The sequence below is a fragment of the Chelonoidis abingdonii genome, chromosome 7, assembly GCF_003597395.2.
Source record: "Chelonoidis abingdonii isolate Lonesome George chromosome 7, CheloAbing_2.0, whole genome shotgun sequence".
Classification (NCBI taxonomy): domain Eukaryota; kingdom Metazoa; phylum Chordata; order Testudines; family Testudinidae; genus Chelonoidis; species Chelonoidis abingdonii.
Window position 1 is genome coordinate 19955172 of NC_133775.1, and position 14265 is coordinate 19969436.

At 42.7% G+C, this 14265-nt stretch overlaps 1 protein-coding gene across 2 annotated transcripts in view; it reads left to right on the forward strand.

Annotated features, from left to right (window-relative positions):
• PDE4B (phosphodiesterase 4B) overlaps window positions 1-14265 on the forward strand; it is a 376436-nt gene that overhangs the window by 277699 nt on the left and 84472 nt on the right. For both annotated transcript variants that reach the window (XM_032771931.1, XM_032771932.2), the window contains one exon: window positions 13206-13400. In XM_032771931.1, coding sequence (XP_032627822.1) covers window positions 13206-13400 — 195 coding nt within the window. The remainder of the gene's footprint in view (window positions 1-13205; window positions 13401-14265) is intronic.

Consider the following 14265-nt stretch of genomic DNA (forward strand, 5'->3'; position numbering starts at 1 on the left):
CGTTTCTTCCCTGGGTTACTCCTCTCATACCGTAGCTTGTGAAGGGCTCTTGCTCTCTTCTATACAAGCCTGGTGCCCTACCTAGGGTTCTGTTGGCTTCCAATCCACGCGGCAAGACTCCTCCTAGTCAAGTGGTTCACCACAACCCCAGGGCCCCTGGGTTGGGACCTGGAGTAGAGGGCGGGCCCAGGTCCCTCCCTCTCCACTCCCCTCCTCCAAGGACACTAGGGGAGTGATTAAGAACTAGTTCAGAGGCAAGCAATATCGCCCTGAACCTACCCCAGAGAAGAGAAAGCACGAGACCCAGAGAACAATACCGGCAATTTGCCACATAGGGGAAAGTTTACAAGGTTTTTATCTAAAATTCATACAGTGTAGTTTAAAAGATTACATTAAAATATTTAGTATTTTCTCAGGTCTCGTCTCTGCTAGGAGAATCACAAATCCATCTTTCTAATTTAGACTCGGGCAAGCACTTTCACTGCCATGTCATCCACTCTGCAGTAAAAACTTCTGCACCCTGTCTACTGTAAAGCATACACTATTGGTAACACTGATGCAGCTATACCAGCGCTTCAAATGGCTATAAATGTCTTAATGTAAATAAAAGTGTCCTCATAGCAGAAAATGTTAAAAACAAATCGTGCAGGAACAACTGTTCTCTGATTTAATACATCTGCTTGCTACTGAATGAATGTGTGGGAACAAGGTGAAGTAACAGTTCAAGTGCTGAATGTGCTAACAGCTGAGATTTAAGGCTGTAATTACATCTGATGTTGAACAAGCAGGTAGCACAATGTCTTCTTCATAGAAAACTATTATGATGAGGAGGACTATCTTAATTTTGACAAGAAGACAATTGAAAAGGAAAAAAAACAATGGTTCAAAATGAGGACTGTGTACAACACTTCGAAAACTAACTATGCTTATATTGAATAGATGTGTTCTACTGTGGGGAAAAATGAAACCAGTTAAACTATTATTTTGAAGTGATACGTGAACAGAGCTATGAGAACTGATTCATCTTCTCATAGGTCTCACACCCTCAGATACTACAGTGATGATCATACAGATGTGCAAGTCTAGAGAGCAGAAGTGATAGCAAGAATCTCACAAACCAAGCTCTACAGCGGAAGCTCAGTGGTGTCAAGGGAGTTTTGCATGCCATGCCAGTAGAATATCTTAGCGGGGATGGGACTCATTTCCCAGTTAATACTATTTTTGCCTTTGAAATACATTAGAGCTAGGCCGGAGTTACAAAGGTTAGTTCCATTAGGTCTCAACTTTCCCATACTTCAAGGGTGTTTTGGGTCCAGATTCAAGTCAGTTTCCAGTCACAATTTGAACACATTGCAGCCCTGGAATCAATCTATATGGTGAGTAGGGCAGAGCTCCACTCAGTGATAGACAGTGCTGGTTCTATTATCCCCATATGCCCCCTTGTGCCCCCTCCCCAGCTCCATGGAAGTGGAGAACTCTGAGTTAAGAATACTGAACTATGTATTCAGAGAAAATAAATTCAGGCAAACATCCATTTCTCTTTATAATTCATGCAGAGGTTTAATAACATGTTTCACAGCAGATGACAGTTTACATTTACAAATACTAGTAAATAAGGCAGGATATGCCATATCATACAATTATGCAATGGAAATCAAGCATAGCAGTAATGAAGTATCAAGCATAGCAGTACTGTGGCCACCTTGAAGGTTTAAGCATGAGGTTCTGATTGATTTTGTTCTATTGTTTAATGGATGCCATACACGAGGGAGAAGGAATGAGTCATAGACTCATAGAATCAAAGATGATTAGGGTTGGAAGAGACCTCAGGAGGTCATCTAGTCCAACCTCCTCATCAAAGCTGGACCAACACCAACTAAATCATCCAAGCCAGGGCTTTGTCAAGCCGGCCTTAAAAACCTCTAAGGATGGAGATTCCACCACCTCCCATTCCAGTGCTTCACCACCCTCCTAATGAAATAGTGCTTCCTAATATCCAACCTAGACCTTCCTCACTGCAACTTGAGACCATTGCTTCTTGTTCTGTCATCTGCCACCACTGAACAGCTGAGCTTCATCCTCTTTGGAACCCCCCTTCAGGTAGTTGAAAGCTGCTATCAAATCCCCTCTCACTCTTCTCTTCTGCAGGCTAAAGAATCCCCGTTCCCTCAGCCTCTCCTCGTAAGTCATGTCTTTTGAACTGGTCAGAGTAGCAACTAAATGCAGAGAGGCCATGTCTAATGGGGGGCAGTATTGGAGAAGGGCAGAAAAATGTCTAGTATTTGAGGTGCATAGGGAACAGAGTGAAGAATAAATGAGTGGCGGTAAGGAGAGAGTGCTAAGGGAGAAGCAAATCCAGGGAGCATGTTGAAGATGAGGAGGGAGCTAGGCAGATAGATGGGATATCATAACCAGCTTTGTGGAAGATGTAACATCTGATTTTTCATTGCAGATAAAAGGGGAAATTCTCCCTTCTGTGCCAAGTAGGCCCAGAAGCTGGAGTGTAGCTGGAATGGCAGAGGTAGAGCTACTTCATTGCTTCTCTAGCAGCAGCCTTAGGGCTGCAATCGTTTCTGCATGGGTTGAACCCCCTCTTTTCCCCCAAACAGAGACATCCTGTGAAAGCTGAATGACTAAGGGACCCACATAGTCACAGATTTACAGACACTGCCAAATGTCCCACCAGGCATGTACATTAAACTGCTGCAGTGCTGAACACCACAACACAATCTCAGTGCGGATCTCCTGTGTGGATTTCACTAATCTCATCCCTTCCCTCCATGTACCCAGGGGCAGTCATGACCAGGAGGGGAAGGGTGAAGTTAGCCCAAAAATGAATAATTGTTACATTTACTCAGTTTCTGGATATTAGACATTTTAGGTTAAAGAGTTATTTTATGTGAAGTCTCAAAAGACAGCTTTACAGGGTCAAATCCTGAGATCACTGAGCACCCACAATTCCTATTGATTTTAACTGGGTGTTGACAGTGCTCAGCATCTTTCAGAAACTGGCCTACCAACATTGATTTGTCTTGTATAATATAGTATGTCCAAGACAGGCACTCTGAATCTGTCTTCTCCATCCTGTTTTATGTAGTGATATGATAAACATTATATTGGATCTTAGTGATGATGAAAGAATGTCTGGTTTTAAGTACACTTGTTTACAAATTAAAAAAGGCCATTCAGAAAAAATAACAAGCTGTTCTGATAATGTGAAACAGGTGCACAAAATTAGAGAGCATCTAGAAGAGGCCATTAATGTAATGCGCTGAAAATGTACGTAACTGCATTTGTCAGGGACCCTTTAGGAAGCACACTTAATGAATCTGAAAATCTAACCAGAATATTAGTTGCTGTCTTGTGAGGAAGAGATTTTGGTCACTGTAAGACGAGCTTTATCATTAGCAATGTCTGTCAGAATCACCTGAAATTCCACCGCAGGGAGCAATGTTGGCACCATAGCAACTATGGAAATTTGTATTTTTCACTGAAGTGTGTTAAATGGACAAAGAAGGGACCCTTGGATGTGTTTGTGGAACTAAGAACAGAATGTAGTCTATATGTTATGTAGGATTGATTCTCTCCTCAGGATAAATGGTTTTGTCACATGAGCAAAAAATGTATAAAAACTGCCATGTTAATGGGCTTAATTTTATATATTTTTATTCCACATTTTGAGACAGTATGAAGATTGTAATGAGACCAAGAAGTGGCACAGCAACCACAGCATATGCAATCAGAATTCAAATGAAATTCAGAATGTTAGACCATATCTCTCCTTTTTTCTGAAATTAAAGCAAGACCCTTCCATGGACTTCAATAAAACCTGGAAGTAGAAATTTAATTAGCATGTTGGTATGAGATACCCATGGTCTGACGGAGAAATTAGATTAGGAACTCTGTGTATGCATTCCAGATCCAGTCTCTTCCTCGAGCCATGAGGATATATATACTTTTTTGTTATTCCCATAGAAAGATTTGTGACAAATCCTGTTCTAAGGAGAAAATCTAGTACCTAGCATTCTGCTTGGGAAGACCGTGTGCTAAGCCTAGCAGCCTGCTGCAAGGCTGAAAGGTTCTTAATGAGGCTTTGTTCCCTAAGCCGTTTAGCACCCATCAACCCATAACCAGGGGGCGGGGCTATACAGGAAGACCAGGACTTTAAAAAGCCCACTCCTAAGTGACCAGAGGAGCTAGCGAAAAGGAGCAGCTAACAGGGGAGTTTTGTGAAGGAGTTTAGAGGGCGAACCTCGGGGGGGGCTAGATACACTTAATATGGCTTAAACTTAAAGCCAAAAATACCCCCTGATAAAAACAAATCAACAACAACAAAGGAACAAGCTTCAGGAGTAAAAAGAGAATTCAGGCAGAAGTCCAGCAACAGAGTGGGGGCTACCCAGTTTATTGCACCCAATGCAGCATGTATGATTATCTGCCCTATGGGTAGGTAGCGTATGTGTGCGTTCGGTGCAAGGAGCTCCTGGCCCTCAAAGACCACGTATGGCCTTTGGAGACCAGAGTGGCTGAACTGGAGGAGCTAAGGGAAACAGAGAGGTACATAGATGAGACTTTCAGGGACACAGTAGAATGGTGCCATCCCCAGTCTGACAGCCTCTTTGCTGCTGAGGAGGATGAAAGTCTCAGGGAAGGAGAACATCCAACTGGACTAGAGGAAACAATTCTATAGTTGGGACCCTCATTCCAGATGATGATGTGGTGTCCTCTTGCAATGAGGATACCTCTCTGGGGGAGGGAACTCCTGTTATTAGGAAGAGACAGGTATTTAGAAACCCAGCTAGCTGGGTTTGCAATGACTGGGAGAACTGCATGGTGACTTGTCTGCCTGGTGCAAAGGTTGCAGACCTCTCAAGACATCTAGATAGACTTCTGTGCAGTGCTGGGAGGAGCTTGTGGTCGTGGGTACCTATGACATAGGGAAGGATAGGGGAGAGGTCCTGGAGGCCAAATTTAGGCTTCTAGGTAAGAGATTGAAGTCCAGGACCTTCATGGTAGCATTCTCTGAAATACTTCCAGTTCCACAAAATGGCAGGTGAAATTTAATGTTGATAAGTGCAAAGTAATGCACATTGGAAAACATAATCCCAACTATACATATAAAATGATGGGGTCTAAATTAGCTGTTACCACTCAAGAAAGAGGTCTTGGAATCACTGTGGATAGTTCTCTGAAAACATCCAAGATGTGCAGCAGAAGTCAAAAAAGCAAATAATATTGGGAATCATTAAGAAAGGGACAGATAAGAAGACAGAAAATATCATATTGCCTCTGTATAAATCCGTGGTACGCCCATACCTTGAATACTGCATGCAGATGTGGTCACCTCATCTCAAAAAAGGTAAATTGAAATTGGAAAAGGTTCAGAAATGATCAACAAAAATGATTAGGTGTCTGGAACGGCTTCCATATGAGGAGAGATTAATAAGACTGGGACTTTTCCACTTGGAAAAGAGACGACTAAGGGGGGATATGATAGCGGTCTATAAAATCATGACTAGGATGGAGAAAGAAAATAAGGAAATGTTATTTATTCCTTCTGAAAACACAAGAACTAGGGGTCATCAAATGAAATTAATAGGCAGCAGGTTTAAAACAAAACAAAGTATTTCTTCATACAATGCACAGTCAACCTCTGGAACTTTTTGACAGAGTGTTGTGAAGGCCAAGACTATAACAGGGTTCAAAAAAGAACTAGATACATTCATGGAGGACAAGTCCATCAATGGCTATTAGCCAGGATGCGCAGGGATGATGTCCCTTAACCTCTGTTTGCCAGAAGGAATGGGAGACAGGGAATGGATCACTTGATAATTACCTGTTCTGTTCATTCCCTCTGGGGCCCCTGGCATTGGCCACTGTCAGAAGACAGGCTACTGGGCTAGATGGACCTTTGGTCTGACCCAGTGTGGCCATTCTTTTGTTCTTATGGACGTTTCTGCAGGGATCACATGAGAGAGACTGTGGAGTAGCTCTGCAGCCACTCTGGGTCAGTTACTTCTCTCTAATGGCTCTTTGCTGCCCCAAGGTGACCTTGAGGGAGGACAGGAGGATCTACTGAGCCATGGATCCTCTGACCCCTCCCACCTAATAGAGCAGACCCTCCTCATCTCAAATCCTGTACAATAGGAAACACACCAGTCCTTCTCCCCAGGAAATCTCTTTGGCTATGAAGGTACTAATAGGATTTTCCCCCTAAACTAGGTCAGTGCAATCACTTTGAATTCAGTGGGGTTTCACCACGTAAAAGAGCAGAATGTTGGCAAAATTGTGGGTTTTTTTTTTTATTAATTCTGTTGTGTTTTCCAGCACGGTGTATAGGACTTAGTTGTATTTTACATTCAAGCAGAATTTTTCTTGGCATTTCACTGAGTTTTTCCTTTGTTTATTGATTTGTTGCATTAATAGTTTTTGCATCTGTGATTGATGCAAGTGCCTCAATCAGCAGGTGTCTAAGCAAGCTGCTGCTAACCTGTGCCATCTACTGGCTGTCTCTGTTCTGACTGTTTGTTATGGTTTTATTAGGGCTTGAAATGCAGAAGGACTGAGGGAGAATGCAGTGCCTCTTGTTAAAATATGTTACTAAATACAAACATAAGGCAAAAGGCTTCCCTAGTTCTATTATTACTTTATTATTATTTCATTCAAGATATTTCTCTAACATAAATGAGAATATTTTGTGATAATAACAACAGTTCCTAGCTTTTTATATAGCATTTTTCATCCATAGAAGAATACCAGGTCCCTTTGAATTCTGTGTTCCCTGCATACCCAATATTCCCTAATGACTCCTGGGAGTTTCCTTAGTAAGACAGAGTAAATATGAAGGGCTTGAATGGACCTAATGGCACAGCCACATTGCCCCAAAGAGAGCACAGACAGCCATTCTATCTTATCTCAGGACTCTATGGCATTGCAGAAGTAATGCACACATTGCTTTTGGGGTTCCACTTCCTACTCCAGTGTGGCCAGCTAGCTCCTTGGGTTAGTGTATAGAGGAGCTGTGCCATTGCCTCCTCTATGTTCCATCTCACTCTTTTTGGGCGGGGCATGCCCTCCCAGGACAGTAGGCTTTGTGCTTCCTCGGATGCAAAGGCTGCAATTCTACCTGGCCCTTATGCAGGTGTGGGGTGAGAAGGGGTTTCTCCCTCTCCAGTGTGGACCCATGTAATGGCCAGGATTGGCCCTGATGGAACAGCAGTTCACAGGATGTGGTAAAATTCTTCTCTTTTTCTTGTTTCTAGTCTGAATACATTCTTGATTTCGTTTTCATATCGGTCTTACTCTTTGATGACTAGCAGTGTCCGTGGAGTTTCCCTTTTGATCTATTATTTTGTTTCTGCTGTTGTTCACTGATCTCTGGAATGCACTCAACCCAGCTGATGTCTGGTTGATGATTCATGCTTGTTCCTGAATTGCACAGCTGTGTCTGTTTCTTTAAAAATAAGAAGGCCTCAGGGATTATAAAAAGGCCGTTTGTCTCAATAAGTTTTTCTACAGTAGCAGTGTGCCCTAACCTTTTTAATAGGTCAGCAATTCAGGCTTTGCTTTTCAATTATTTTCTTGCATATAGACTTTGTAGTTTACACAAGTCAATAATTAACCAATGCCTGTTTTACCATAGATTATAAAACCAGAAAGGTCCTGGTGATCATCTAAAGTGATCACCTGTGTAAAACCAAAGGCCATAGGGCTTTTCTGAATTAATTCCTGTTTGAACTAGAAAAGATATTTGAGAAAAAAATCCAATCTCGATTTAAAAATTGCCAGTGATGGAGAATCCACCATAAACCGTGGTAAATTGTTCCAGTGTTTAATCACCATCACTGTTAAAAATTAGCACCTCATTTCTAATGTGACCAGGATGGCAGCACTGCACAGAGCTCCCGTCCCTAGGGTGCTCGTCTGAGTGAGGGCAGTGGCTGCCATGGAGGCCTGAGTGGAGGGAGAGGCCACTGCTGGGAGCCCCCCAGCCTCTTTGAGCTGAATGGGGAGGTGATGAGCTCTGCCATGGGGACCATGGAGAGAGAGGTTTGGGGGTCCCAGGCCTGTCCCCGGGGGGCTCAGGCCTGTGCAAAGGGAGGGTCGGGTTCCTAGGCCCCCCTGCAATGGGGGAGGGGGCTCACATCTGTCCTAATGCAATTTGGGGAAGGATCGTCTGAGTCCTGGGCAGTGGGGGGCGATGCGGAGGTGCGTGTCTTAGCCCTGTTAGAGTGTGTGTGTGTGTGTGTGTGGTGGGAGCGGGTCCTAACTTGGGAGGATGTCGCAAGTGTTTCATGGGGAGGTGGGGGTCCCAGGCCTATTCCAATGCAGCGTATATGGTGGGACCAGAGTTAGGTTTGTGACATCTGTGATGGCAGCACATTGAGTGCTGAGTGCCCCAGAGTTACCAGGACATCTCCATGCCCAGGGTCTTTGTGAGGAAGGTTTAATACCTATAAGGCATCACTGTGGAATCTGACTGGACCAACTTGTGCATGGGCACAATGGTGATGGGGTCTTGTCTCTCTACTTTAAGTGCAAGTGCCAAAATGCACAGTTATGTGAACATAATCCACACACCAGTGTGTTACCCTAGTGGGAACTTCAGTCTCCATTTTATTTTGTTGTCTTTCTAAACTCTTTCCCAGAAGCTGGGAATGAGCGACAGGAGTTGGATCTCTTGATGATTACCTGTTCTGTTCATTCCTTCTAGGGCACCTGGCACTGGCCACTGTCAGAAAACAGGATACTGGGCTAGATGGATCTTTGGTCTGACCCAGTAGGGCTGTTCTTGTGACTTTGGCTAGCTTCAACTTCCAGCTACCGGATCTTGTTATATCTTTGTCTGCTAGATTGAAGAGCCCTCTACGATCAAATTTTATAATTAGGGTATGTGTGTCTTTTAGCTAGATGTCTGTAAATACCATTGTTATTGAGCTGAGCTTTTTCTGTTGATTTTCTGTGCACAAATAAGGATATGTACTGAGTCATTCATAAAAGAAAACACTGATATTTATTAGGCTATATATCATTTTGTAGATGTACTTAAGCAATTATATTGTTAAGTGCCATAATATAGCATGATGATTATAGGAATCTCCTTCATTGCATACTGTATAAACTAGAGCTGTGAGTTTGGCTTTCATAGGAACCTTAACCACGTCACGTATCTTAATATTGTTCTTTGTGTTTATCATTTTGTAATGCCTTAAGGAGTCATTTACTTGCCAGAATAAATCTTGGGCCAAATAACTTGTTGTATATCCAGCTTCAAGGAACTGAAAGGCTAGAAGAAGATCTGGTCTTGTATTTTTCCAGCCCAATATGTGGTTTCTAGAAGCATTGAAACTGGAAAATGTGAACCCAAATACAAATGTACATAATGGTATATTTATGTTTCACCTGCCCAGTTCTCCGTGCACAATGTATTGCTACTGATACTTTATCAGTTGTTCTTTTATGAATAAATACATGGTTTTTAGTATATTAAATAGTTCTTCAAAAATGTTTCTGGCACGAATTGCCACGCTAGAGTAGGCAGCATATACTTCTGATGCTTTGGCTGTTACTGCTGTCTCAAGGCGAGTTGCTGTAGTCACACCCTATTCTGTAAGATAACAGCTTGGGGGTAACATTGTGACTCATTGCTTGTCAAGAAAAAGAATTCTAATTTTAATCTATGAGTGGCTGAAGTGTTTGTGCAAAAAGTAACACTTAAGTATATGCTTGGTGCCTGGTGTTTGGAAAGGGATGGTAGTATGGGTCACCACAGTAACTCTCTGTGCTTTTGCTCAGCTGTTGGATTGATGTGAATATCATAACAATTAGAAAAAGGCCAAAGCCAGGAAGTTCAGATCTAAGCAGATGTCCAGATCTGAATCTGGCTTGCCTAAAAGCTTGAGGATGCTTGGATCTATAGTTTTTATTCAGCCCATGATGGAAATAGGGCTGTAGCAAGTTTGGGGGGAGGTTGTTGAGATCCTGAATTTTTTGGTTGATCCTGATCATCCTGTCTCTAATAAGAGTTCATTTCTTTACTGTAAGATTCTTATTCTCTCTCTGAAAGACCTCTCAAGTAGCCTGGCTTGCACTGGGATTTCTTTGCCTATCCAGCTGCTCAAAAAAAATTTTTTTCCATACAGTTCGTAAGGGTGATGCTTCCAAATGCATAACTTAGCTCACAAAGAGAGAAAATATTAAAATCATAGTCACTGATTTTCTTCAAAAAGCCTTTTTTAAAATCCTCAGGTCCCTTAGGCATCTGTAGCTTTGCTGTATTTCTTGCATACTTCACCAACCTTCCTGTGTCGTATCTCAGCAATGTCTCTCCTCATTTGTTGGAAATTAAGGTTGTTTTCAGGCATAACTTAAACCCTCCAGACAGAGGAAATAACATGTTTAATAAAACCTTAAAATAAGAAGTGAAGGGGAAAGTCTCCTGTGTTCCTTCCGACCTTCGCATTGCCTGCAATGCTGTCAGTAATGCACCCACACAGCCTATAAGGGTTTCACTTCCAATTTCAACAGTCACGAAAAGAATTACAAACCCTAAACTTCATCCAACTCATAGTCTAATGCACAACTTTAACAGTGACCTCATGCCCCATTGTATAACAGGTTGGCACATCTGATCAGCCTTCCTGTGTAGTAGCTCAGCAATGTCTCGCTTACTATTTATTTATTTTTTACAGATGTCAAGAGCATGTTGTGCATTTTACAAGACAAATAGGTAAATGAGCTCCCCGCCCAAAAGACCCTTACAGTGCATCATTAGATAGGACAAGTGTAGGTGGCAGCCAGCTGGAAGGGAAGGAGGAGGAAGACGGGGATTACAGTCAGGAAATCCTCCAGGTACTCAGTTTAGGTAGGGTAGTTAAAATAAATGTTTTTTAAAACAATTATTATTATTGTTTACTCACTTCCGGAATGAGGAGAGAATAGTGGCTTTGGTGGACCAGATTGGTTTACAATTATTCTGTCTACAATATTATAGCTTACGATTGGAGATACCACTTTTTTAGTTTAAATTGAACACCAGTTATAAAACACCTGATCAAACTTTCCAAGAATCAGTTTTATGAAATAAATACTGAAAAACCAGAAAGGGGCACTTTTTTTTATAGAATCCATGCCCCCTTTTCATGAACTATGGGATCGGTTACATGCACCCATTATTACTTCCTATCCATGATTCCTGTTTCAGTTGTGCATAGCATTGATGCAGTGAGCACTTGAGTTTTCGGTGGTTACACACCATATGGGAATACAAACAAGAAATTAGATGCCTCCACAAAGGTGTTTATTTCATTGCCAATGGAACGACTGGTGTCTACTCAAATTTCTGCAGTCACAATTGAAGTAAACCTTTAAAAAAGAATGATCTAGGAAGTTGCAGGACACTAAAGTAGCCAAAACAAACACCGCAAATAAATAAAAATATAGACCCAAAACTGACACCCGCATTAATAAACAGTAAAGTTACTCTGTCTCAAATCATAGTCACGGCCATTGATTTCAATGGGACTATTTGCATATAAGGGGAACACAATTTAGCGGTATAATAACAATCAGGGTTTGACATAAACTTAAAAAAGCAAGAAAATACAGTCTGAGTTTATCCTTAATTCATTTTGGTTTTGCTTGGATATTGCAGCACATATGGTATTTACATCAGTCAGATGGGTTCCAAAAACCCAACCAAAACAGGCCAGCCTGCTTATTTTGGGACTTTATGAGGGGTGTCTCCTACTAAAATGTCCAAAGTGACTTCAACCACATGCTGCAACAGCCAAGTTATAAATCCATAAGAAAGTGGGTGTATAATGGAAACAGTGACAGAAGATTTTACATAAAAAATAAACTCCATTTTGCTCAACCTAGCAGTTTGAAAATGGATGAGCTAAAGAAATATTTCTCACAATGTTTATACTGTGAAATGTATTTGAAAGTACAGGCCACAAACTTGGTTGCCTGAAATTAGGCACCTAAATAGGTGACCTGACTTCCGGAATTGTTGAGGATACGTAACTCTGACTGATGTCTGTGGTTGGCTGCAGCATGGATTTCAGTTGCTGAGCTGAGCTGCATGCATTCTAAAGGGAAATATTGCACTGCACATGGATAGCATAGTTCTTCAAGTCCTTAGCCATATTTGTACCTTCAAATGAGTATGGTGGGATTGGTATTTAGCTATTTCAGGCTTTCCTGGCACATATTCCCTTACAGTAAATTTTGTACCACTCTGAAGTCAACTATTTTATGTACATCCGTGTTAAACTTTGAAAACTATCTGTTAGCTCATACTAGACATGGCTATTAAAGCTGGGCTTGGAGTAGCTTGTTCAGTAATGCTGTTCAAGGATGTCTACTGAATTGTGTGCATTTCGTCTACATTATTCTATGTTAACATTGTGAGGATCGTCACTCAGGCTCAGCTAACTGAGATTAGTAAGAGGGAGTCGACCTTTATCCAGGGCCAGCACTTCCATTTAGGCGACCTAGGTGGTCGCCTAGGGCGCCAGGATTTGGGAGGGCGGCAGACTGCTCCGGTGGACTTCCCGCAGGCGTGCCTGCGGAGGGTCCGTTGGTCCCTCGGCTCTGGTGGAGCATCCGCAGGCACCCCTGCGGCAGGTCCACCGGAGCCCGTGGGACTAGCGGACCGTCCGCAGGGACGCCTGCGGGAGGTCCACAGGAGGCGTGGAACCAGCGAGCCAGCCCTGCGCCTAGGGTGCCAAAAACCCTGGCACCGCTCCTGCCTTTATCATAAGTGTAACCCTGGAGAGAGGGTCGAGGAAAACCACGGGGCCCGGAGATGTAACCTAGAAGCTCTGCGTGGTACGTTGAGCTCAGAAAAGTTCAGACAGTAGAAAGAGAAAATATGTACAGTATAGGAAGGAGCTGTGTTAACTTAGGGCAAAATTATGCCTTATGTCAGCAAAAGTGTATTTGTGAGTAAATTTGGAGTGCTGGAGCAATAGCAGCCACTCAGAGAGTTCAGGAGCCCTTCTGCTGATGCAGGACCGGGTGTAGCCCTATATCCTGTTGCTTTCTTTAATACATCTGTGCTGAAGACAGCAAGTCTTGCCACAGGTTGAAACCTCAAAAATAAATGCAAAACTCTGCCTCCTGTTTTTGAAAGTTTTACGCTATACTCTGAAAATACATATCAGCAAATGTGCATGAAACAATATGTGTTTTGTTCATAGCTTTGATGTGGAAAATGGCCCGTCACCAGGTCGCAGCCCGTTGGACCCCCAGGCCAGCTCTTCTTCAGGACTTGTATTGCATACCACGTTTCCAGGCCACAGCCAGCGCCGAGAGTCATTTCTTTACAGATCAGACAGTGATTATGATTTATCACCAAAGACTATGTCCAGGAACTCCTCTCTTCCAAGTGAACAGTGAGTATGAATCCAGTTCGCATCATTCATCACAATAATGAGACCAAGCACTTTACAAACATCTCTGTAACCTTCATAATACCCCAAAGAGGTAATTATGTATTTTACAGAGAGAACCTGAGGCAAAGGGGTTTTTATTAAACAACCCAGGCCAAATCAGGAGTTTATGACCCCCAGCCATGTGCTCACAAGACTCAGTGTTTTAGTGTATTAAGTAAATGTTTCCCAGCTCATAGAAGAGCATTGCAAATCAGCGTTCTGAAATAGCGTTGTTGTTGTAGTGCCTTTACATGTTACTTGTATGAAAATTGGTTCTTTTTTTAATAGATGAGGTTCATTGTTATTTTCAGCCAAATTATCTAAATCACTTACCTCATATTTCAAATACATGCTTATGTTTTTACATGATATTTTGGTTAATATAATACAGTGACCATGGATGGATGGACGGATGGATAGACAGGACTGGTAAAAAATATGTCACGTACAGGGGCGGCTCTGTGTTTTTTGCCACTCCAAGCACGGCAGTCTGGCAGCCTTTGGTCATGTGTATTCAGTGTTTCTGCAGGTGATCTCCCGGTTCTGCGCCTTCAGCGTACCTGCCGCTGAATTGCCACCGAAACCGGGGGACCGCAGAAACGCTGCCGAAGGCAGCCTGACTGCTGCCCTCATGGTGACCGGCATACTGCACCCCTTCCCACCCTCACCCCCCCAGCTTGCTGCCCCAGTCACGCGCTTGCTGCCCTGGTGCCTGGAGCCACCCCTGGTCATGTAGATTAAATAGGTTTACTTGATTTGCAGTCTTTTAGTTTAAAGTGCACATTTTAACTTTCTTCTGTTGCCTTTTTCTTGGTGGCTTGATAGG